Below are 26,945 nucleotides of genomic sequence, written 5' to 3'. Positions count from 1 at the left end.
AAATTACGAGTTCCGACCCTAAACAACCATTCCTCTGCTGTCCCGTTGTTTTTAGCCTAAATTTTCTGTCAGTCTTTGTACCGCTTGACGTTGTTTACTTTTAGTGTGTTTTTATCTTTGATGCTGAAGGTTGGTTGTGTGCAGCTGTCTTCAGCTGTAGTTTTATGAGAGTATAATTTTTGCTTTTTATTGTATGTGTTGGCGTTCTTTTTATTTATATATAATTTGCCGAGATATTTAAATGTTCGTTTCGTTTTTATAAATTTTTTTTTTGTACCTATATTCTCAGTTTTAATCAAGTGTGCATGTAATTTAAGTCAGTGAGTTGTAATTTTACCATTAAAATTGTTTTAGCTTTTTTTCAACTACTGGATTTTATAATCAGCTCTTATTTTATGTTAACATATTATATTTTATTTTGTAGAAAATCCCTGAAGATGTGGCGATGTTGTCACGAAACGTAGGATTAAAACAAAATGCGTATCGCATCGTATTCCTGCCCTTTATCTGCTTCATCGTATGAATGAGCGCCTAACGCGTCTGATCTATATGTTCTATATATATATATATATATATATATATATATATATATATATATATATATATATATATATGTGTGTGTGTGTATAACTGAATCACGAAAATATGGAACGTGATGGATATATAAATAAAGATAAAATCCACGAAGGAAACGGAAACACTGGAGTGCTGCGAGGCCTTTCGACACTACGTCCTTTATTAGTAAAGGACGTAGTGTAGAAAGGCCTCACAGCACTCCAGTGTTTTCCTGTTTCCTTCAGGATTTTAACTTATATATATATATATATATATATATATATATATATATATATATATATATATATATATATATATATATATATATATATATATATATATATATATATATATATATATATATATATATATATATATATATATATATATATATATATATATACACAGTCATTTATGAGTATTTATGTGTATCCATTTGTGTAACTGTGTACATACATGTAGTTCTGTAGGTCAAACGCTAAGGTGTCCTACGACACCAATCATTAATGGCATTGTTAAAGGTGCCTTTTTTAGTGAGAGATCCTAGTATCAGACGAAGAAGCAGATAAGCCCTACTGTAACGAAGATAGCAGTGTTAGAAAATAAGCTGTAATATCATTGGAATAATATGACTCTTCCATATAACTCAGAAGAATGCTAGCATTAGTAATGCTTTGAGTTGAACCATATTATTTTTAATTTTCTATTCGATCACCTTTATGATTTTGCAGTAAAACTGTATTATATTTCTAATCCCCTTTTGAAACATACTGGAAGCGGGTAAGATATGCTTCTCTAAGGCAGTGTTTGGGCAGACTTACACAAAGCAAGCAACCAGTTACGAGGAATTAATTATAGATAAAGATTGTAGATCACTGAATCATGTCGCTGAGAGTTGCTTGTATGATTATCATATCTCGCTGGATAAGCTTGATTTTTAGATAGTGCTTGAAATGAATGGCTTGGTTATATGAATACTTTCTAGTGTCTACGCGGATTTATTATGGAGTCTATTAATGGCTGTGAATAAGTTAAAATTGGTCTCTATCAGTGTGATAAGTTTTCATATCACACACTTTAATCATATACACTTGTTTGTATCTACTTCACTCTTCTTAGCTCCATCTTCACATCTAAATAACGCCAGACGATTTTAAATTTTACAAATACTTTTAATTTTACCAATTTAGTTTTAAGAAATAAGATAAATGGCCGAAAATTTAAGAATCACACGAGTTGTAGTTTTATGTACATACTTTTGTCGTATCCACAACTAATTTTCGCACCTAGATGAACAGAGCTAGAATATCTGCCAGAAAATCCAAGAAATCAAACTCCAACTTTATCTTCATGACCCTGGCAATTTTATCCTATGCACGATGATTTCCGAAGCTATTATGACCAGAGAGGCCACCATACCCATGCCAAGGAGAAGTAGAGGCACTGATACTGCTGGAAGTTCGATGGCTGAAGTCTCCAGGGTATTACAGTCGGCCAGTGTAGGAGTAAAATCACGCTCCCATTTGTCGATTAAGCCGGACGAAAGCATCTTCAGCAACCTAAAGTAGATAAAAGCAGTAATGTAATACCAAGAAGTAATTTTCGCAAGCCCTTGCACGCACGCGCGCACACATCTGTGTATGTGTATAAATATATATATATATATATATATATATATATATATATATATATATATATATATATATATATATATATATATATATATATATATATATATATATATATATTTGTGTGTATGTAATTTTCTTTTTTATTTTCTTTGGGGCCTAAGTTTGCAATCATCTGCCAGTAGTCGAGAGAGTATGGATTCATTATTGAAATGATACTGTTTCTCGAGATGCTTGGACTTTATTGGACGTTGTCTGAACGATATAGTTCTCTCATCAGGAAAGAACAAAAACAGGGATGAGAAAAAGCGGTATTATGCAAAACCTATGAAATGTTGAGCCATGTTAGTGACAGCGATGAAGGGGTGGGGGTGGGGGAATGGTGGTGGATGTTGCAGTAGCCATGACCAATCAGGGAGCAAAGTTGGGGCCGGTAAGGTCTGGGCAGCTGTAGGTGTGGGTACATCTCGAAGATTTTTCGATGTAGGCAATACAAGTTCATGGGGACCATTTTCTTATATACAGAGGGCTGCGATGATCCAAAGTCGTGACGGGTTTCTTTCAAAATCACGTATCTAAGTGCGAACTACTAATAATTCTCTGGTGAGATGGAACCATGATTATATTGGTAGTGCTTTTTAATGATACCATTCTGGAAGTGAGAGGCTAACCTCCTCAACAGACGATTCATGGCCATCCTGGCATATTTGTCTTGGAAATGCCTTTATCGTTGGGAGTTCAGCTGGATGAAAGACAACGTTATTTTTAAGAAAGAGATGAGGGTTCTCGACCTTAGGTCCTTTTGGACAATATCTTCGACCTAGAACCCGTTGGTAAGGTCTCATTGACATACCCTATTCAGACATTACTCTTAAGCAAGTTAACCAAGGTGAAAAGTTGCCATCGACGCCATATATTCCTACAGAAGCAATCATTGCCGCTAAGAAACTCCACTCCTGGCTTGATATCATCATCCATCATTCCAATATGAGTTACGTCTACTGTATCCTCTGGGGAGGGAAAAACTACCTAGGAAAGATCGGTACCATTCTGCCTGACGAAAACAGTTTCAGAAGATCACAAGGAAACCAGTGAAGGATATTCAGTGCCGCGTTGTTTATGAATAACCTTTCGTTATGCCAGCACAGGCTCTTGTAAACTAGCTTATTTAAGTGGTCATTGCCCTTGAAACAGTGCCATTCTTCCCAGGACAGTCAAGGGCCTGTGACCCCGCCTAATTATACGTGAAAGTGAAAAACCACAAACCTGGAAATCCACATAATCTTATGATCAACCAGATCCCCATCCCACCTATCAACTTGCAGAGAGGTTGGTACACATCCTGATGCTGTTCATCCGCTCTTGCTGCAGAATCGCCTTTTCTGCAAAGTTTTGGAACTTACCAGCAGTAGTAACTCCAGAGTTATCATTGCTTACCTACTGTCCCTCTGCGCGAATGTGCCTATCAAAACGATCATATTCTACATCATCAAAAAAGTGTACAAAGATAATTATGGACTCATGTCAGCATCCCAGAGGAGACTGAGGACTCTAAAATGGCTCAGGGGCTCGAAGCTGTAGTGACTCTCTACTGGCATAGCCACATAAAAACGGCCTCCAGGCAGAGATGAGAGGATTATCAAAAGTTCATTGCAACCAGTGCCTAAGAAGACCTCTCAGCTTTAAAATAACGTCGTCCTACATCCAGCCGAAATCCAGAGGCTAAACCTAATATATATATAATATATATATATATATATATATATATATATATATATATATATATATATATATGTGTGTGTGTGTGTGTGTGTGTGTGTGTGTGTGTGTGTGTGTGTGTGTGTGTGTGTGTCAGACATACATGCCAAAATGAGGAGTGTGGCCTCACCACGCTGCATGTATCAGTGATGACCAAGACTTGAGAAGGTTAACCTGCCACATTCAGGATGATGCCATTAAGAGGCACTACCAATATAAACATGACCTCCATCTTACAGAGATACTCGAATATAAAAGAAACCCCCTGACGACTCTGTATCCTTAGAGTCCTCTATGTAAAAGAAAGCAAACACCCCACGAACTTGCAATATGAGGATTTATTCTTATTACATACCTTGACAACATGAGAATGGGCCCACACCGATGGCTTCCAAGACCCCATCACCTTCACCATGGCCTCTGATATTGCTATTGCATCATCCACCACCACTAAAACTTAACCATGAATGTTGCCAACTCACCTCCGCATCCTCAGCATACGTATTAATCCTTATCCCATTACTCTCATTGGTCAACCTATACACTATACCTCATAGCTTTAGCATAAACACTGCCGTATCTTTTTTATGTTCATTCCTTGTTGATGACTGGAGCTACGTTGTTCAGAAACATCCAATAAACTCCAAAAACTAACCAATGTAACATTTTGATAACTGAAACCCTTGTCTCTCGGCCACACGTGTGTGTTATAAGTTTTGTCACAAATTTTACACTATATTTTTGTACTCTCAAACATTATCACAAGTGAGCATGCTTATCAAAGTCACTATACCTTGGGAATAAATTACACTCAAACGCAGTCTTATATGATAATGGCTCCTAACCTAACCAGGATTGGAATCACCTTTTTGTGTTGGAGAATTGATGACAGACTAGATAGGCTATTCAAATATTTAAAACGCTGTATCTTATACATAAATACACGCACGCACCCCCGCGCACACACACACACATATATATGTACATACACATACACGTGTGTGTGATAAGTTTTGTCACAAATCTTACACAGTATTTTTGTACTTAACAAACACTGTCACAAATAACACATAGATAACAAAGTCACCAAACCTTGTGAATAACTTACACTCAAACTTAGTCATATATGGAACGACTCTAGCCTAACCATGGTTCGAACTTATACCTTTTTGTGTTGGAGAAGTGGACACTGACTTGATGGGATAGTCAGATATTTAAAATGCTGTATCATATGTAGAAAATCTATACAAGTAATGTTAGATCTAAAAAGAGTAGGGATAGTTCTCGATATTTCATTTTGGTTTATTCGTCTGGATAAAATTAGATGCTTGATGTCTACATTCCTAACTGAAAAACTCCTTCACGAAAATTTTAAAATTTTCTAAAACTTTGCAAAAATTTTCGCAATGGTTCCTTGTAGAGGAGTTAGTTGACCCTAACCAGTGGTTGGTTTGGCTACCGATGACTCTGTCCTGTTCAACTCCGTTCTCAAAGAATGTGATGAAACTAGAACCAGTATAAATTACATTTCTGAAAGGTAGGGACATTAGGAAAAGTACTTTAACAGTACAGTGAGCACCAGGTAGTTTGTTTGGTTTGAAAAACATTTTTTTTAAATGGTAAATAAACTGTCAGATAGCCAGTGCTGCCAGTAGTGCTATATCGGTTTAGTTTAATCACCCTTACTCAGAGAAGAGACCTAGACAGCAATCAGTGCAAGAAGACAAAAACCATTAGCCAGCTTTCCTGTATACGATCATTGTGAAAATATTCGTATGGTTTGAAGTAAAAATCTTTGAAAAAGTGTATTTAGTTCTTACAGGTTAGAGTTAAGAATTCAAGAACCTTTTTTACTTTAATGTAAAAAGACTCAAGCTAATATAATATATTCTACATATGTAAATTACATTTTAATCTTTGACATACGTAATATTAATGGTGTTTGAGTTCCTGACGTATTTCATTTCCAGCTTTTTCAAAATCATACATAACTAACTTTTTTTACGTAGCTTTATCTATTGAAATTTTTGTCTCTGTATATTCATATTTCTCTCTCCTAGTTAGCCTGAAAATGTTACTGTTAGTAACGAAACTTTGAAAAAATGTTCTGGATATGAGATGGCTCAATTGCTTGCCCCTGTCGCGTTTCCAGAAGATACCTCTCTAAATTTCTCTCAAGTGTAAATTCCTACAGCACAAGGAACGTGTGAATAACTAGCCTTTAGGCAATTTTCATCAATTATGTACGCAGTAGTCATGAACTATTTATTAATATCAAAATTTGTGTTACTGAATAATCTAATGATTCCAGTGCCGAGTCAGTAGACCAATCGTTCATAAATCGGTAAATATCAAAATCTAAGAAATTCTAACACTCAGTAAATAGAACGTGACTCAGTTGCGTATTTTTACAAATGAGGGCTTATATGCAATAACATTTACATTTAACTAAACCCCTAAGCTGAATTGTATAGTAAACAAGCAATAAGAAGTGAATTTTGATTCAAAGTCCTACATGTAGTACATGGTTACTACTTAAGTGAAGGATGGAAGGCAGTGATGTCCTCCTTCAGAGTAGTTGCGCACACTGGTCATGAAACCATTACTTGGGCAAAGGTTACTGCAATCGTCAAAGACCATGTGGAAAATACCCCGTTTCCTTCCAGCAACAGCTTATTAACTAGGCTCTTCATTATGGCTCATGCGTATTTTATCTTTCTGACTTACACCTTCTGAAAGACAGGCGTGAGCGGAGACGACTTCTTTAGGGCGAGGGTGAACTGTGTGGGGAAGTTGGCGTTAGGCAAGAGATAGACCCGACATTCCTGACTGTAACGGTAGAGGAAAGCTCTGTCAGCTGTCATGTACACGTAGTTCTTGTTGTCCAAGACCCGCCTGAAGCCATCTTCGTTGGTAGAAGCGAGGTCGACCAGCTTTCTTTCATGGATACCCTCCCAGATTTTCCTGTAGGCGTCAATCGATGAATCCTTGAGAAAAAGAGACAAAGACAGAAATTGAATTTTATACTTTTGGATTTTTTTTTTACCAAGTTAATTCTTGTGAATAGATATAGTATTCTAGCAGCCTATATGTAAATTTTGCCTAAACATAACTTACTGGATTCTTTTTTTATAATAATGATAAGATAAGAACACTTTTAAGTAAAATTATGTACAGGGCTATGATTGTTTAAAATAAATGCGAGTCTTAACCTTCACAAAAGTATTACCTGATTGCACCGAAAACGAGAGTTGATAAAACACGTTATTGCCACCAAAAGCTGTAGGTACTTGCACCCAATCGTCAACGAGTACGGTTATGAAGCTTATTCTTGGTATATGTACTAACACGTGACAGTGAACGGGTTATAACGTATAAAATCTGAATTTTGTTGAGTCCAAATACTAAGTTAACTGTATTTCGTTATAAAAAAAAAAAAAATTAAACACCGTGATGTGCGTAATCTGTTGTTGGGTACATTTTGGATGAGTTATACAAAAAAAAAAAATGTCGTTAAGGCTAACGTTTTCTATCATGCTTGAAAGAGAAAATAAGTCATTGTTCACAGGGGAACTTAATTATTGAAGTGGCCGTAAATGCGTCTTACTTTGGAAAATAAGATTGAAAGTATTTTGCGATAAATATGTACATGCATACATGGGTAGACAGACACTAGTGTAGTCTTATTTATGTTATAGGGGTAATTTAGAGGTTAGGAAATGAATTATTGGAATTAGAGCAGAAGAAAATAAAGTACCAAAGGCGTTTCTAGCCAATATGAATTTAATAGATAAATATTTTGTGTAATATCCTAATAACGATAATATTAGTAACTCGTTGTTGACCAGGGCTAGAAAAGGAACTCTGAGATAAAAGTAGAAGAAAAAAATACAAAGATTTCGATGATGATGTCCCTTTAATCATTTAAATGTAGCCAACTTTTATATATAAAGAAACCTTGGATAACACGTACCCTCAGATATTCGTCTATGGAGATATGCTTTAAGTACCCCAGCTGGAGGTCAGAGCTCGAAGCTACATCAAGTAGGTTCGAAACCCGAGGGAGTGGAGGACCAGCTGTTAGTCCAGACATCAGATCACTTGTGTAGTGGACAAGAAGAAGAACTTGAGTCATCAGTGTCGTCAGAGCGATTAAACGGATAGCTGTTCGTTCCAGGGGAATCGAAGTACCTGACGATCCAGTTTATGGAAAGATTTCATTAAAGAAGTTATCACCTGCTTTCGTGACATTTATTTAGTGACAGATAGTAACACATAAGTAGGGTTCTAAAAGCAAATCAAACTAACTCTTCTTTTCCTGGACTGTTCAAAAGATGCTTAGTAATATCGAAATTTTCATTTACCCGAAAAGTAAAACAGGGTTTTAACCATCAGATTAGTCTGTGTTTACTCAGACCCCGTGTTATTATTTGCCAGATATACTAACTATTTAAGTAGCTGACCAGTAAATGCATCAATGCACACACACACACTCTCTGTATACTATATATATATATTTATATTTATATATATATATATATATATATATATATATATATATATATATATATATATATGAGAGAGAGGGAGAGAGCGCTGGGTCAGCAAGCCAGGTTTATTCCCCCTCCCTCACAGACATACAGAGAGAGAGAGAGAGAGAGAGCACTGGGTCCAACAAGCCATATTCATTCCCCTCCCACACACACACACACACACACATGTATGTATATATATACATATATATATATATATATATATATATATATATATATATATATATATATATATATATATATATATATGATATGATATGAGAAAGAGAGAAAGAAAGAGCGCTAAGGGTCAAGCAAGACGGAGTCACTGTTTTAATGATGATTTCTTCCGGATGCACGAACGAGTTTTCTAGGCATTGCAAAATTTCTTTCTGTTGGCGCTCATTAGGTAAACATAAAATTCAAGATGACAGATTATTTTCAAGTGACGTGTATCAGCCACAGTCATTGCATGTCTGCATGTCGAGACAGTCTTAACTGTCGATTAGTCTAGCCCGTACCGGCATAAGCTCTTTCCCGTTCGATCATACGGCCCGGACGAAGTTCACTGGAATTTTGGGTAGCATGAGAAAACGATGCGAGTGAATCGAATTTTCATCGAAATGCCTGCAAGAAAATTACGACTCACAACAACAGAAAAACAATGGTAAAATTACGTACATTTTGAATCCTTGACTTATCTTAGAGGACGAAAAGTTCATGTTTCTCCGATGTAATTACATTATTTTCCACAACAAGAAGGCCAAAATTTTATTGTATTCCGAACGCCTAAAGCTCAGATTTGTGAAATTCTTGAGGAGGGGAAAAGCTAGCCAGATATACTCCAAAAAATCTAAAATCTGAATGAAGAAGTGAGAGGATAAGCTTGAATATAATTTAAAATAACGGGGGAGGAGAACATAACCGACTAGTGACAGGAGATTTTTTATCTCAGATTTAAACGGTACATTATCGTATTGACAAGCATGTAGGTTCTTGTCAACTACATCTGATTTGGGTACTCAGACTGACATCGTTCGTCGGCGAATATCATAGTAGTTGCGGTTTTGAAAAGCACGTAAGAAATGCCGGAAACGTGTTGCATTGGAAAAAGGTGCCTGATAGTGCATTTATTTGCCTTGACAAACACGCAGATTGATTTAGGGAAAAATAACTAGATGAACCGTGTCATGTCAACGTCCCAAGTATAATGCACTTTATTATTTAGTTTAAAGAAAGCACGAAAATACATTCCGGGTACGTGCTTTGTATTTTTTTTACTGATGATTCTTTCGTTTTCCCCTACTTTCTTTGAACTAGAATGCATTCCTTTGAAAGATAAGTCCTGGGTTGGAACTAAACCGCTTAAAACGAGAATAATTCACTTGAATTATGCACACATTTGTTGATGGCGTAACGTACATTCACAAGCTTTAAAAGAATAGGGACATTACGAAGTCCTTTTGTGAATGAAAATACCCAAGAGAGGTGCAATAATTGGGTGAAAGGTAGGCTCTCGGACCCTGCCAGTCGCAAAGTGATTAATGTATACGATGCGTCGAGGAATAATTAAAGAGCACCTGTCTTTTCCGTTAACGTACAGGTCTTGTTATTGGTAGGTTGTGGTAACCATTGTTATTGCCATAAACGCTATATTTTGTTTCGTTTTTAAATAATTTATTAACGGCTTTTTGAATAATTTATTACCTACTCTTTGAGAATTTTCAAGCTGGATTTTCAACATTTTTTCTTTTCGATCCCCGTAAGCTAAGCAAAGATTTTGGATGGTCATTCGCAAAAATCTTGTTCTTTTTTAAGAACTTCCTCCATTGACCTAATACGTCCAGTAGCTTGTGGTGTTACCTAGAACTGAATCCAGTTTTGACTTAGCGAAACCAGTTCAGCTTTGCATAGCTATGTGGCTGGCAAATTGCATATATCAGATATTTGTGTGTTTGTGTGTCTGTAAGGTGCACACAGAAGTGCGTAGCACAGAGAATTTTGGTCTCGCAAGGGTAGGGACATAGGCAGAAAATAAGTTCGAGGAAAGGGATATTTATTCAGAGATCAATAACAAACGAGTAAAAAATGCGCCGAAGTTTCTTCGGCGCAATCGAGTTTTCTGTACAGCCGCTACAGCGTATAATCAAGGCCATCGAAAATAGATCTATCTTTCGGTGGTCTCGGTATAATGCTGTATGAGCCCCGACCCATGAAAATTTAACCACGGCCCGGTGGTAGCCTGTCCTGTATCGTTGCCGGGCGCACGATTATGGCTAACTTTAACCTTAAATAGAATAAAAACTACTGAGGCCAGAGGGCTGCAATTTGGTATGTTTGATGTTTGGAGGGTGGATGATCAACATAACAATTTGCAGCCCTCAAGCCTCAGTAGTTTTTAAGATCTGAAGGCGGACAGAAAAAGTGCGGACGGACAGACAATAGTTTCCTTTTACAGAAAACTAAAAAGCTGACGGTAATATGAGGATATAATATAAATAATACTTCACTAGACAGGGAGGACATACATCTAGCTATATTGACGCCGATTTTGAGGCATATATAGACTGCTTCTGAATCAGAGATTTTCAACAGGTAGAAGGAAATAGAAAATAAGAAAACCTAATAATTATCCAGCGCCCTCAGAAGAGTAAAAAAGGAAAGATATTGAAAGAAATAAGTTTGAAATATTATTATTGAAACCAACAACAAAGCCACCAGCGACATGTGACAACGACTGAGATTCAGGTCGAAGTACATCATTTTGCTTCTAATACCCCAACAGCATCAACAGGATTGATATTTATAAATTCTAATTCTGTTACCAAAAGAATTTTATTGCAATCACTTATATAAGAAATAATTTTAAAATCAAGCGCAAAATGACGTCAGACAAGGGTTATACTTTAATATACAGCATGCAAAATATTCGCATATATGCTGGATTCCTAACAGTAAGGGTTAATACTTAGACTGGTGTGACCATTTTGGGGAGAATGGACATGTGGATGGCAACGTAATCTCAAAAACCAATGCTTTGAACAAAGAATGAAATCTCCTGAGTCCCTGTAACCATTCTGAGACGGTGATGCAAGCTAGGTTTTACCCACAGCTGTGGTATTTCCTGGGAGGCTGGCCTATGTCACTTTATACCCCAAGTTAGATTGTGGGGTTGTCTAGAATCCACTCCCTAGACAATCGTACCACTTCAAATTTCAAGAATTATCGGGGGGTGATTCATTGTGGGTTTAACAACCTCTGTGCAAGACGCTGCATTTATGAGTTCTAAATGGGATAATAGTGTAAGTGTGGCGTGTTAGTCAGTCATTTTAAGGCTTAGATGTAACATTTTACGGTCATTTTCCAAGTTATACACTATTATAAAACAGGACGTTAGAATATTAGACATTTTACGAGATTTAATAAATCAAAATATATTCCAAGTTATACACTATTATAAAACAGGATATATATATATATATATATATATATATATATATATATATATATATATATATATATATATATATATATATATATATATATACATATAATTATATATATATATATATATAATATATATATATATATAATATATATATATATATAATATATATATATATATATATATATATATATATATATATATATATATATATATATATATATATATTGGATAGTGATGATTATCAAGAAACTTTAGCAGCCGTTTCGATTCTCATAAGAAAGGGAAAAACAAGCTTATATATACAAGAAAAATTCAAACGGAGGCGAGTATTTCCTAACTCGCAACCCAATTATGAATATACACGTTCACGAACTTGCGTACGTATGTAAACTGTATGCGAGTACTTGCAATTACCTTGTCCGAGGATGAACCCGATGATGGTGAAGGAAGCTTCGGAGAAGACGAGGGGAGAGGGAAATTGAGATATTTTCAAGTTCAGGTAAAACAGAATGGTGACCCAGAGGATGAACACTGCAGTGACGATCCACACCAAGAGAGAGAACTGCTTAGTATAAGCTCTCCACATGTAGTCGCTGTTCGAGGGTCGTTTCATGTACATGATGTACCTGAGTTTACAAAATAACAATATATATATATATATATATATATATATATATATATATATATATATATATATATATATATATATATATATATATATATATATATATATATATATATATACATGTATATACACTGTATATATATATATATATATATATATATATTATATATTCATGTATACACACATATATAAATATATGTATATATATATATATTATATATATATTTCCTATGCGTACATCTGTGTGTTTATATGTATGATTTCTGTGAGCAAATTCAAGGATCGAATCACTGTGTCGGTAGGGTGTTTAGCAAGTATAGGCGCACAGGAGGGAGAACCAAATAGTGTGCATTGTGGGGTGACATGAGATGTTAAATGAAGGAAAAAGAAGACTGAAATACAGTTGGAGGACAGGAATTGAAGACCGTATATAGATAGTAACAGAACTGATGAAGGACCAAGTGAGTAAAACCACCGAGCAGAATAAAGATTACAGGACGAATTTTGTCGAGTGTTTCACTGGAAAAAAGATGTACTGGATTAAAGTAAGTGTAGAGAAAAGGTTAATAAGCATAACTTCATAAGTAGAAGGATGGTGTATGAAAAGAAGTAGTCTTGTGTCAACAGAGTGAGAAATTTATGAAGTAGTTGAATTCATGGTAGAAAGCGTTTACACAAATCTGAGAATGTTTGTTGAGGATGTAAAGGGAACGGTTTAAAAGTAGACAGATGGAAAGGCCTTAGGAGTTGATGGGATCACACATTAGAAGCTGGTGGTGCTAATGCTTTCCACTACAACAGAAAAGAGCTACGACTTAACGAAAGGGCGAGAGGAATAGTGTTGACGGTAAGAATTATCGAGGCCTAACCTCACTTGATATAGATGAGGGGTTTACAGGTCAAATATGCATGACAGGAAAGCAAAAAATGAGAGGCGTTTTAGTTTCATATCAAGGTCTGAAATCATAGGCAATTCAAAACTACAGGGCTATAGTAAACTGTTCTGTTGATTTCTAATATTCAAATATTTCTCCATGTAGTAACATCAAAAAATTATTAAAAATCTTTGTTAATAACCAGGCACGGGAGTAGTATGACGAGATGCCTGCGGTCTTTTATTCATATTTTCCCTTATCTTACTTAGAATATCCGACTCCAATAGGGAAATCCACAGCCAAGCTCCGCTTTTTTGTGACATCAATTGAGGCCACAGCGATGTCCGCTTCGTCGTTGTAAACCTCGCCGATTAATCCATTCCACTGGCCGTCTTCCAGGGAGCCGTAAGCGCCATCTTCCACCTCATAGCAAGTCGATCTGCAATCGGGTCAAAGACATATTTGGCAAAATGCTTTTATATGTTGCAAAAGGGCTTGGCAAGGAGAAATATACATGCATATAACTATGGACTGCTACGACCCTTCTGTGACATATGATGATCGTTATTACTGCTAAAGCAAATGTTTCACTTGAATGCGCTCATTATTTTGCCATTATTGAAAATCATTTTCACAAGAATTTCAAGTTTCCTAGGTAAAGAAATCCTCACGTAAAGTTCATGATTGCTTGAAGGTGTGTGAAAATTGATCCGACGATCCCCGATACTTGTTGACTGCCATCTTTTTCGCGAACAAGCACAATGAATGGTTCTTCCTGAAAGAATAATAAAATGGATTACTAGAATTCAAAATTTTACGTCTGTTATACTAGTAATACAGTAATAACGAATTTAATTCCCCTTAGTCTTGCAGGTTTTTAATTATAGCTCGAGGAACAGCAGCGTTGATGACCTTTATTAAAACTTTCGCTCATTTTGAAATACTTCAGTAAAAAAGAAAATCATGAAGACACTGCAGAGTAAAATCATCCAATTTCATTCTTTATACGACCACATACCCATCTCTTTATAGTGTCGATGTCCTCATCTGCATAACTACGCAAATATATTAGCTGTATTACTTTCAGGAAGGTTCCTGATGTCCAGTATAGCACCAAAAATTTAATGCATTTACCAAGACAGTCGTATAGCATTCATTCAGCTACCTGCATTGTTGTGACGCTTGTATATAGATTTAAGTAAGATCAGTTACCTGGAGAGTTGTGCAACGGAGATGCAGTCCCATCAAGTTCGTCCGTCTGCTAAAGGCATCGCCTACCATCGCATACATATATCCATGTCGCGATTCAGCGTACCTTGGGGCAAGTCCCATGCTGCTCGCGTCTTTCTGAAGGTCAGCAAAAGACTCGAGAGCGAACCCTTTTGTTACGGGAGGGTCACCTTCTCTTGTGTGGATCCAGTACCCTAGCTTCATTTCCTTTAAGTCGAAGTCCGGGGACACATGGTAGGCTTCCCACAAAACTGCAGAGCCACCATCCTCTGTATTGAGCGTGGCTACATTTACCTGTCAAGGAAGGTGCTTGTTTTGAGCAGTCCAGTCTAAAATCCTAGAATTCATCCCTCTTAAAGTTTTATGTTATTCATAAGGTATCTTTTCAGTTATTCTTTAAATATACACAAAAAAAAACACACTGAATTCTTTAAAGGATGAAAAACACTCCATTTTGGAAAATGAAACTATACCGCAGTTACGAAAGATTATGCAGTAATCATTAAGTGCAATTAGTTTTATTGTAATTGTATTCCTTAGTAACGACTAGAAACCCTAAATGCACCAAATAAATTCTTATATCCTTATAACCCATTGTTTGATAGCATAAAATATGATGTATAGTTTTACGTGAGAACTTTCGTTCTCCTGGTAGCATGGAGCCCCTGCATTTGTACTAACGGATACCTTCCTTCTTAAGATCCTTCTGCGATTTGTACCAAGAACTTGAATTATTGTTGTCATCATACGGGGTAAAGTAACCCCAGTAGTAATTCCTCTTTCCAATAACATACAAGGCTTCTGGATTCTTTAGAACATTATATTCGTCTTATAAATTTTTTCTTCACAGTGACTTATGTTTAGGCTTTTTGATATTACTTACTCTTCGTATTGCTAAAGAATATGCCGATTTCTTAACATCTATTTTTTATATATACTGTGATTATATACCAATACCTCCTCAGAGCATAAAATAATGGAGTCGGTGTTCTGGTACTGTTGCTTGATACCATGTCTGGATATTTCCAGTCCTCGATAGATATCTAAATTCCAGCAACATCCTTGGTCACGTGGGCGGAAGCCGTTGTTTAGTAAACATTGATACCTTCGTTTCTCCTTCCATTATAAATGAATACCTTAATTTTCGTGATTATTCTCCTCTTGATTGCATAAATAAGTCTTACTTTAGTCATTCTTATTATTTTTAAGACATAATTTTGAAATCCTTCTGTTTCACCTTCTAAAGTGGCCCTCACGTTCGATTCCCTCTATTGATGGCTTGCTACCCATGATATTCATTTATGCAAGCCTTTCCTAAATTATGTGGTTTTTAAATGCCTGTTCTCTCTATGCCAGAAAAAATATATATATGATGTAGTCTACATTTATATATTTTTCTGGCGGAGAGAGAACAGGTATTTAAAAATCATATAGCTTTTGACAGGTTTGCTTAAACGAATACGAATATATATATATATATATATATATATATATATATATATATATATATATATATATATATATATATATGTGTGTGTGTGTGTGTGTGTGTGTGTGTGTGTGTATGTAAGTATATATGAATATACTCATAGAAATATAAATGATACTTTTCCCTTGTATAAGGGTAGGTGCCTTCACTTCTGATACATAGCCATATTTGAGTAGTTTTCCGTGTATGTCAAAATCTTATTAAAGATGCGTGCTACTCGTGTTTACTTACTCTGCTGTTCAAAGGCAGATAAACTTCCCGCAGGCGGTCTCGAAACGTCTCGTCAGATAGTAAAAGCCAGTCAGCACTGGCTTCGTTTCCTTTGAAGAGCTGGGGAGGCAAAAGCGAATTGATTTGATATTAGGCGTTAAGATAATAATTCCAATAAACACAAAATCAGAAAACTAGATTGCGTATTCACAAATAGCCCTTGGTATTTCAATCGAGTGTTGTGTTCCAGCATAATAATAATAATAATAATAATAATAATAATAATAATAATAATAATAATAATAATAATAATAGTAAGAATTATAATCATTTGAACCGCTGACTTGTGTTTTACCAGGCGAACACTATATCCACTTTGTCAAATCGTAGGTCAGCGATTTAAATCCATAAACGGGTAGGTTTGTCTTTTAACATCTTATTTCCAGATCAGATTTCCTGTTAATAATGCATTCATAAAAATTTGTATTACATCGTTACTATTATCTTTCACTGCATTGAAAGTTATTAAATTTCAGAAATCACGCCATTCTTCTAATGAGCCGTTCTTTAGCAAGAACTGAAGTCTAAGTTTGAGAATACAATCCGTGTAATGTACAAAGTGACTCCAGAGAAAATCAGGGTATCAGCGGATCTATAGGCTGCTAATGGCTGCTAATATTTTAAACTAAGGCATATAATTGCTCACAGGAATACTTGAAATGTTATTTGTAAGCTCCTTTCATGGAACAAACCTCATACTGCAGGTTAAAATGTAGATCAGATTGTTCATGAAATTGTTCCAAATGATGGTCGACCAGTTCTAACGAAAAATAATTAAATTACAGTATAAAATGCTGACACTCGATTATCTCCAATAGCAGCAGAGTTCCTCATTGGCCGGTGGGTGTCGTTCTCAGCTAGCACTCTGCTGGTCCCGCGTTCGATTCTCCGACCGTCCAGTGAAGAATTAGAGGAATCTATTTCTGGTGATAGAAATTCATTTCTCGTTATAATGTGGTTCAGATTCCACAATAAGCTGTAGGTCCCGTTGCTAGGTAACCAACTGGTTCTTAACCACGTAAAATAAATCTAATCCTTCTGGCCACCCCTAGGAGAGATGTTAATCAGCTCAGTGGTCTGGTTGAACTAAGGTATACTTATTTTATTAGCAAGCCAGCAAAATTTCTGAATCGCTTGTGCATTAACGATAACCTCGAATGTTAGACAACCATATAACACTCAGTAACAAGCATATTGTGACGTTAAGTGTAGGTAAAGACGCTCAGTATTTATCATAGGCAGTGTAGGTAAAATTTATAAGCGTGCATAAGTGCCTGGAATTTTCGTCATCGAAGTCGCAACCTACTGTGCATCGTATTGACAAGGTTATGGTCGATGTAGGCACACGAAGCAGATACCAAATTAATGCAGTAGATCAATGAGAATAGCAGATTGTGTTGAAGAGAGCTTAGGTAATACACCCCTTACATTCACTCAAAGGCAAATTATGGCCATTAAATGTTTGTGGTTTATTGTGCACAACCTTATTGCTATTTTCTTTATGTTCACTATTCCAGAAATAAGCAAAGAATGTTTATTCTTAAAAAAAAATATAAATACGCACAGAGTTCCTTACGTCAAAGGCTTCATATCCGAATGAGTCACAGTTATTAAAGTAACAAAGGTACATTGGTCGATATACATTTTGTTTACATTTGCCATTCATGGGAAAAAGAACTGACTTGACAAAGTCGTTAAATAAGTGCCTGCAGGTCACGTCCCTCTTCCATCTTCCACGAACGCTGGATTGATGTATAAAGACCAAAATGGTATAGGTAGATAGACAATAAGACCTTAGCTTTCTTTCAAGGGAATACTGCGATGTTTCCAAAATATATAAATGTATTCATTTGAATCTGACAAACTTAAATCACTTCGGCGTTTATATTTGTCGATTATCGGACGCACTCATTGATATGTACGGTACTATAGCACCTTCCTACTACCTTCCAACAAACAACCGTTGCGGGAAATGATAGCTGTCATGTCTTACATACCTTGACAAAACAAAATGACAGGTAGTATGTCAAACCTATAATATGAGAAAGCTTATTGGATGTTTGACCTTATTTACGTGGGTTTTCTGTCGTTAATCTACAGTAATGTAAGAGATTTATAGTATTATGAAAAAAATCTGTTCGTAGTCGTCATTTCCTTCACCAGTCAAAGCACAGTCGTTTTCTCGGTCTGTTTTCTGTTCGTGAATGTTTTAGTTACTTTCGGCCTTCCTTGTCTTGAGTACTGGGCGTGTCACTCCGATAGCATTGTGGTAACCCGCCATTTTTGATAGACAAACAGAGCTACTGGAAAAATGAAGCCCTAACTAGTGATTTTGTCTCTTGGCACGAGAAAAGTCTGGCAATATGCTAGGTAAAATATTGCATTAATTTTAAAATAACTACAGTAAAATAAGACAGATAAGTGACGCCTTGTAAAAGTAATTTTCTAGTTTAGTGTTGACTACTACATCTGTATGAAAGGTTCCTGTCCCGTCTGTTATTATCACATCTAAGACACAGAAAGTAATATTAACGAGCATATGACATTCTGCTTCGGGAAGGTTGCAGTGGATGTAATTGGTCTTACCTTGGTTATTTCTTATTCTGTTCAGCAAGACTTATTGAAAACCTGACATCGTTTTGTTTCTTCCTTAGTCTCTTACCATTGCTCTGAGACTGTTCCACTCTATAACTCTGATTTGCTTTTCCCTACATCTCATGTTTAACAGACTTATCTTTTTATCTTCGTTCGGAAATCTGTAAGCTTAAGCCCCATGATTCTGATCTCTTCGTTTACTTGTCAACTTTATAAAAAAAAAAAATACCCAATATTACCTTATTTTTCTGAAGTATTGGATGGTTGTTGATATTTTGCATGATTTAACAATCAGTAGGCAACTATCATATTTAACAGTGCATCATTAATAACTTTCAATGATTGTGAGTTTTTCAAAGGATTATCAATTTTAAATCGAAATACTCTGTTTACTTGACATGGCTGTTATAAGAAATAGTGGGCTAAGTTGTAAGCTAACCAAGAATATCCAATAGCCGCTCCAGTCAACTGGTTCAAAGCCACGATAAATCCGAGAGCAGAACATATACAAGCGTTTGAGGAATTCCATAAGAAAAATCCGGCTGCCTAAACTGACTATGTATTTTACATGAGTATCTCCATGTGCGGAGGTAGATAAAATCATCCTAATGAATGTACACTTATCTTCATCACTGCTGCCAGACAAAGCGAGAAAGGGGATGGGGACAGCCATGAATTACAGACGTGCAGTGAATGTTTCAACAGTAATCACTTTGCGCGTGTGCAAGGGCTAATTAATTAATTAGTGGGTGTCACTCGTGTATGGGTACTTGGAAAAGATCGATAGAAGAATTAATGAGAAGTGCGCAAAGTGGCCTGCTTCAGAAACGAAGGACAAAACCTTTGAAGCTACCTTTAGTGAAGTTTATAGTAAGTGGATTTTAAAAGGATTTATGAAATTACGCATGCTCGTTGGTGTGGATGTGTGTGTGTGTGTTACTGATCGTCTGAGCGTCCAAAAAAATGAATGAATACATCGTCATATATATTTTGCTATCCTTTTTGTTACTTTCACTAATTTGTAAAAGGCGTCGCTATTCTTTATGAAAATGAGTGGACACTCATAAAACTTGAGTGCTAAGTTACAGTAAAGATAAAGTAAATGACAAAAATGGTCACAACAATAATAATAATCGTATATGTTCATTATTATATTGATAGAATAAACACCATTCATATTGGAAGTATGCAAATTTTTGCTCCTCCAGGTCCTCAAGAACTCTAAGCACGAGGCAACTTTGAGTTCGCTGTTTTTTTTTTTTTTTTTTTTTTTTTTACTACCACCATGGATTTTCAGCCTTTTAGCTGCCAGAACAGCATAGGTTGCTTTGCTCACTTCGTTTTAAGAATAACTGAAAAGATTAGTCTTGAAGCCTTGTGAGATGATATATTGTCACAAGTAATGAAGACTTAAAAACTAATATTGGGCGCCATCAATATGTTGTACTGTACTCGTACACGGAGGAATTGACATGCAATGACGTAATTTACGGGGAGATGGGATTGGATCATTACTCAGGCTTCTGCAGCGAATAACACATTGTCGCTAGTATAAAACTCCAGAAAGCCCCTGTTTTTGCCGTTGTAATCCACTCATGTGGACGTCGAGTATCCAGTGCATGTAAGTTTTCCATGAGGTCTTTCCATTATCGTCTCTCGGGTCTACCTAATTTCGCCCTCCATCCACCATACTCTTCATTACCAGTCGTGGTTTTCTACCCTCCGAAATACTTACTTCAGGTCCAGCCCACTGCAAGCTTTGGTATTTTATGCAATTTTTATGGACATGTGAAAGGTACTCCAGGAAAAACCACCCCGCACAAATGTACTTCAGTATAAATACAAAGGAAGATAGTATTAACTCGATTAATAATATGGTGGTGGAAATGGAATAGGTAAAATATCACAGCATTAATGACTACCTGTAAGATGGGTTGCTCATTCCTTCGGAAAACCTCCTAGTAAATTATAGTCTGTACGGCCGTACTGTAGCCGCTTACAGTTACACAATATCATTTTGCGGTTCAACAATTTCCGAGTAATTGTGTAACCTGCAATTCGCATGAACATCGGAGTTATTTGTACGTTTCATAAACACCCATTATTAATAAACACCCATTATTATTATTATTATTATTATTATTATTATTATTATTATTATTATTATTATTGGGGTAACAAATCCACAAGTATTGAACCTGTATCGTCTTATTTAGATCAAATTTTAACAAATATATACATTTTTATTGTTATTAATAATCAAAATGTACATATACATAAGTCAAATTGACTAATAAGTTGCTAAAAAAAACTTCCGCTGCAGACAATAATTTTGATATATTATAAAATTAAAAACAGGGGATATAGATACATATAAACATAAAAAAAAGTGTGGCGCTCTGCAAAGCCAGTAGCACAAACTAACCATTTAGGCACTGATGCCGATGTTGGAGGCTTTCTGTTGAAATAGAGTTTTGGGAGGAGGGCCTAACCATTTACCTTCGAAAGGTGGTCCAAATTATAATTACCATTGTTGGGAAAAAGGAACCCATCCATTCAAGCGATGTTATTTGAAGAGCAGTTTGCAAGACTGGAAAACTGACCGGACACAGGTTTCGTAATGGACCTTTCATTCCCATATCGTGCGTCTGGTGTAGTTCCTATTTCGATGTTCTGCCAATTTGTCGAATTTATAGGCACAAAATTCGTTTAATGTGTTCAATAACAGTATAATTCCGCACGCAGCTTGAAGTTATAACTACTTCATCGCTTCTCCTCAGAAAGTAGCATGATAGGAAAAAGTAGATAATATCCAAAATAGAAGCTGAAGGAAGGCGATGAACGTTTTCAAAATGGATAGGAGATACAGGCTTTTCGTCAGAAATTAGTTTATAACCGGAACTAATCTATTTTAAATGTCATCCAACAACGTCAGAAGAATGCAGTCGAACAATAATAATAATAATAATAATAATAATAATAATAATTTTAATAATAATAATAATAATAGTTTTTTTTTTCTATCACAGTCATCCTATTCGACTGGGTGGTTTTTATAGTGTGGGGTTCCGGGTTGCATCCTGCCTTCCTAAGAGTCCATCACTTTTCTCACTATGTGCGCTGTTTCTAGTAGCACACTTTTCTGCATGAGTCCTGGGGCTACTTCGGCATCTAGTTTTTCCAGATTCCTTTTCAGGGATGTTGGGATCGTGCCTAGTGTTCCTATGATTATGGGTACAATTTCCACTGGCATATTCCATATCCTTCTTATTTCGATTTTCAGGTCTTGATACTTATCAATTTTTTCTCTTTCTTTCTCATCTATTCTGGTGTCCCATGGTACTGCGACATCAATGAGTGATACTTTCTTCTTGATTTTGTCAATCAACGTCACGTCTGGTCTATTGGCACGTATCACCCAATCTGTTCTAATACCATATTCCCAAAGGGTCTTTGCCTGATCGTTTTCTATCACTCCCTCAGGTTGGTGTTCATACCACTTGGTGCTTGCACAGTCTGCAGTGGAGGGCTGTTGCTACTGAATCATGCCTCTTTTTGTACTGGTTCTGTGCAAGCGCCGGGCATTCGCCTGCTATGTGGTTTATGGTCTCGTCTTTCATATTGCACTTCCTGCATATGGGTGAGATGTTATTTCCATCTATTGTTCTTTGGACATATCTGGTTCTTAGGGCCTGATCTTGTGCCGCTGTTAGCATTCCTTCTGTTTCCTTCTTGAGTTCTCCTCTCTGTAGCCATTGCCATGTTTCATCGCTGGCCAGTTCTTTTTGTCTGTCTCAGGTACTGTCCGTGCATTGGTTTGTTGTGCCATTCCTCTGTTCTTTTTTTCATGCTCCTGTCTCTGTATAGTTTATTATTATTATTATTATTATTATTATTATTATTATTATTATTATTATTCAGAAACAAGAGTCTGATGTATATGAAGAAATTCTCTGAAATAGAGCGGTTTCTTAAAGTAACGGAAAGATGCGAAGTTAGGGCTATTTTGATTGGTTTGTTCAAACTGACGTCTTAACAGTACAGGTCATAAGATAAAACCTAGAAAGTGTGCATAATGAGGCTTGTTTGAGTTTTGAAAGTTGTGGCAAATTTACCCTAAAGAGAACTCAATTTACTCGTAGGTCCTCACTGGGATAGATGAAATTATGGAAACTTTCTGAATATAGCTCTATCTCGGCATCGCTGACCAGAGTGGCAGAAGTTGTCTGCTGCCAAATAAGCAAAATACTCTTAGATGGATGCGTTACCAAACTAACGTAGAAAATTATTCTAAGTTAACAAAATCAACACGTTAAGGGAAAATAATATACGGGTAACGAAGCAAAGAAACCTATTGAGATTACAATAACCGAAATCCCTTATAACTGCGAGAGAGAGAGAGAGAGAGAGAGATCCTAATAACCAAATCAGAATCGTAATCTAGGAAATGCAATTTTCTTGCAGGAATAACCTCGTCATTTTTCACTCACGGTCCTCAATTTATAGTGTGAGTAATGGGATGCCATGGACGTTTTAACAACCTTCCTTTCAGATGAAAAGAAATACCTTTGCATTACATTTCCCGAAGTTTTTACTGAAGAGCTTACTCTTCACTTTTTTTCTAATTTTATCATTATTTCAGTTTTTATGTGGTGGACGATAATTGGTCATGCATGTGGTATCAAAAGGTTCAGATTGAATTTTCCAGTTACGTATGTGATAAGACAGAATAGAAAATTTGCATTTTTTTTTTTTTATGATTCACACTAGCGTAGTCTGACCGAGTAAGTTTACAGTCGGTTCGTAAAGTATCTTTATTTTTCACGAAAGTAGAAATCACTGCAATCGCTGCATTTAGAGATTGTCAAAGGGAAACCGAAACAGTGATCCTTGAAAATACTAACTTTCCGGATACAATTTTTCTCTCGTCTTTTCTCCTTCCTGTTAAGTATATATATATATATATATATATATATATATATATATATATATATATATATATATATATATATATATATATATATATATATATATATATATATATATATATATGCAGGCGTTACATGTTATGCAATAAAGCAGTTTTTAGGGATTTGACATTCTGCTGGTGAGCTTTCAGTGGTCAGGGCCTCATGCTTATTTTAGCAATTATGAAAGGAATGTGACAGGGAATATTTTCTTGCTTTCTGTGGAATCTTCTGTGTTACGGAAATGGTAGTGTGTAATAGACATACATATACATACAAATACATACACACATTCATACATATATGTATATATACATATATATTTATATTTATGTATACATACATAATATATGTATGTGTGCGTGTGTATGTATATATGTAAGTTTGGCGAAAGAGAGGTAACACACAAATCTTCTATCGCTCCTTTTTTTCTGTAGAGTGAGTAAGTTTATGGTACAATGTAGTGCAAACTCAAAGAAATATATCAGAAATGGCTGGTCACCGGGATGTGTAATGTTTCAGTAATGAATCTATAAACAGTATTATGGAATTTGGGTCTAGTCCAGATAAGAGCGAGGGTTCCTTACCTTTTTAAACGTGTGGAGGTGTTCTGCGGTATAGAATTCATGTACAATAAGGTGACTATGGTAGAGTCTTCGCAACCAAAGATCTGGAGATTCACCGCCGTGAATGTGCTCCATACCCGTCGTCCCGTTCGTTTTCGGCAGGTTACTCTGCATAGGGATCACGGACGCGTAGCCCGTCCTTACTTCTCTTAGAAACCTCGCTGCCCAGATGTCATATCCTTGGTTTTGGCCTTGTTGCAGTTTTGATTCATCTGTGAAAGAAAGGTACCGCATGTATTTATCGGGTCTGTATTTGCTGCGTACCTACTGTCATTTTAGTTGCGCTAAAATTTACATTTGCAGGCAATGACTGCCATCTGCAAGTTTTGGATGTCCATACGGAAAATCCTTTTGCTAACGGGAGTTATCGGATTACTGATTAGAATGATCCTAAGTAACCATCTACAGGGAATAAAGACCAATGAATTTGCATACAAACCTAAAATATATCATGAAATGAACGTTATCGAGTTATTAGCATCTTTTTATTCCGCAGGAAATTTAGTGCCTTAGAAACTTTTTCTTACTTTTCTTTTCATGCTTCTGGAAAATACTTTCTTTAAGGAATCTTTGCTAATTCGAGAAAAGGAACTTAGAAGTGGTTTAACATGAATCTTTACTCTTATGACTCTCTTGCTGAGTAGACCATTAATGATAATGTAAAAGACAAATAAACTAAAACTCTTTATGATATCAAGAAAACATTGCCGTCATGTGTTTTTCAAGATTATAATGAATTGGCCCTTTATTAAGCACATTTTCCGTGCATTTAGTCCAGAGGTCAATGCCTGGCATGGCTGTCTGGAAGGCTGCAAGAACTAAACAGCTTGTGTTACTTGGCATCTCAATTATGATTCACTGACACAAGATCACAAAGATTCAACGACTGTTTGGTGTAACCTTCACTAGTACAACAGTTATATGAAAAACTATCATTCCAGCATTCAACTCAAAGAAGCAAGCCTGCCAAAGAAGATACCCCACTGAACAAAAATGCCCAGAAGGAAACACTTTTAGCAGTAATTCAGCATATCATTAGATTTTAGTCAGTGAGCAATATGTCTCTCGCTTTTCATGTGGCGTACTTAGCAAATGATAGGAGACAGGTTAGTCATGCAGAGTGAACATTTTTGAACACGAAAACTTCATGACTCCTTTAATACGAGTTATTTTCATACGCTTGTTTTTTTAAAGGGTCATACACAATCTTGGCCTGTTAATAATAACACTTACACAAAATGGTTTTATTATATTTAACACACAATGTACCATTATGGTTTTTAATTTTGTATAAGCCTTGTTTGCTGTCTATTTCTGCTTAATCAGTGAATGGTTCTTCAACTCTTACCTGTGACGATGGATATGTGCTGGAAATGATAGAACTCCGCGAAAGATAAGGCAAGGGAGACTTCCAGGCTTTTTCTTTCATCTCTTCCGCCGTATACAGACGCTCCACTGAGCCAGAACAACATTGCACAATTGATGAGGCGCATTTTTATGACGAATGCACTATGGAATGCATATACCGGGTTTCATATTTTTCCATTTCAGTGTATAACTCTGATCGAAATAAGATAACCTCTCCTTCACAGTTCCCTGATACTATTTTAAAATGAAATTACTTTTAATTGGTTGCAGCACTAATTTGTTTTTGCTTGTCAAATTTTTGCAGACTGTTTGTAGGGTGGTTAACAAACACATAAATGACAATCACGCTCACTTTAGCGTTTTATGAAGACTAGTTGAGACGACGCACAGAAATATTAACAGTAAATCGATATAAATAGCACAGTTCATGTACTTTTGATCGAAGGCAGATTTCGACAAGAAAAATGCATTTGATGAACTATCTCCCACGAGATCTTTTACAAGAGGAATTAGATCCAGATAAGCAGTCGACCACAGTATCTAAAGAAGAAACTTCTAATCACCCTCATCATTCAGTTCAGTCACATATGGAGAAGCGAATTCTAGTCAAGCTTATTCAATGACGCTCGGCGCGACACTGGCAGTGTGAGCAGCGCCGGAAATCATGGTAGCGATTTTTTTTTTTTTCAGTTACCAGATGCGTCTTTCACACTGGCCATGACCGCTAGGAGGGTCCAGTATTTCTATTTTGCATACTTTTTATTACTGATGGTTTAAGATTTTCCGATATTTTCATTTTCGGCAGACTGTTTTCTTCTAGTAGAAAATTCATGAAAGTGTTACCAGTAGTGTTGGACGTAAAAAATGGTAAATTATTCATATTACAAACGATTGTGGACCTTCATTCTGTTGTACTATATAATGATCTATAGAGAAAGAATGAATGAATGAGTGAATGTATTTCGAAAATAAAGGGACA

General features: G+C 36.0%; 1 protein-coding gene and 1 long non-coding RNA gene across 2 annotated transcripts in view; one reads left to right on the top strand and one right to left on the bottom strand.

Annotated features, from left to right (window-relative positions):
• The window catches only part of LOC136826620 (uncharacterized), a 356,833-nt gene that overhangs the window by 141,854 nt on the left and 188,034 nt on the right, over positions 1-26,945 (top strand). The gene's annotated exons all lie outside the window — the stretch shown is intronic.
• Positions 1,707-26,605, bottom strand: LOC136826433 (probable glutamate receptor). The gene is made up of 10 exons (XM_067083654.1): positions 25,947-26,605; positions 24,560-24,810; positions 16,372-16,470; positions 14,634-14,945; positions 14,093-14,196; positions 13,687-13,860; positions 12,336-12,547; positions 7,915-8,132; positions 6,669-6,928; positions 1,707-2,114 (listed from the first exon to the last, which is right to left on the bottom strand). The coding sequence occupies exons 1-10, from the start codon at positions 26,089-26,091 to the stop codon at positions 1,904-1,906; spliced, it is 1,986 nt and encodes a 661-aa protein (XP_066939755.1). The 5' UTR covers positions 26,092-26,605; the 3' UTR covers positions 1,707-1,903.

This window comes from Macrobrachium rosenbergii, chromosome 41 (genome assembly GCF_040412425.1).
Source record: "Macrobrachium rosenbergii isolate ZJJX-2024 chromosome 41, ASM4041242v1, whole genome shotgun sequence".
Classification (NCBI taxonomy): domain Eukaryota; kingdom Metazoa; phylum Arthropoda; class Malacostraca; order Decapoda; family Palaemonidae; genus Macrobrachium; species Macrobrachium rosenbergii.
Note: the sequence above shows the minus strand (reverse complement) of the source record. Positions and strands in the feature narration are given on the sequence as shown.

What these genes read in the sequence shown, in the direction of transcription:
- LOC136826433 (XM_067083654.1), bottom strand. Translation starts at nt 26,091, where the DNA reads ATGCGCCTCATCAATTGTGCAATGTTGTTCTGGCTCAGTGGAGCGTCT. An exon ending in CAAGCAATCATGAACTTTAC is followed by an intron (nt 13,861 to 14,092) that starts GTGAGGATTTCT and finishes ACCCGATTGCAG; the next exon opens with ATCGACTTGCTATGAGGTGG. An exon ending in CGGGTTCATCCTCGGACAAG is followed by an intron (nt 8,133 to 12,335) that starts GTAATTGCAAGT and finishes CTGGATCGTCAG; the next exon opens with GTACTTCGATTCCCCTGGAA.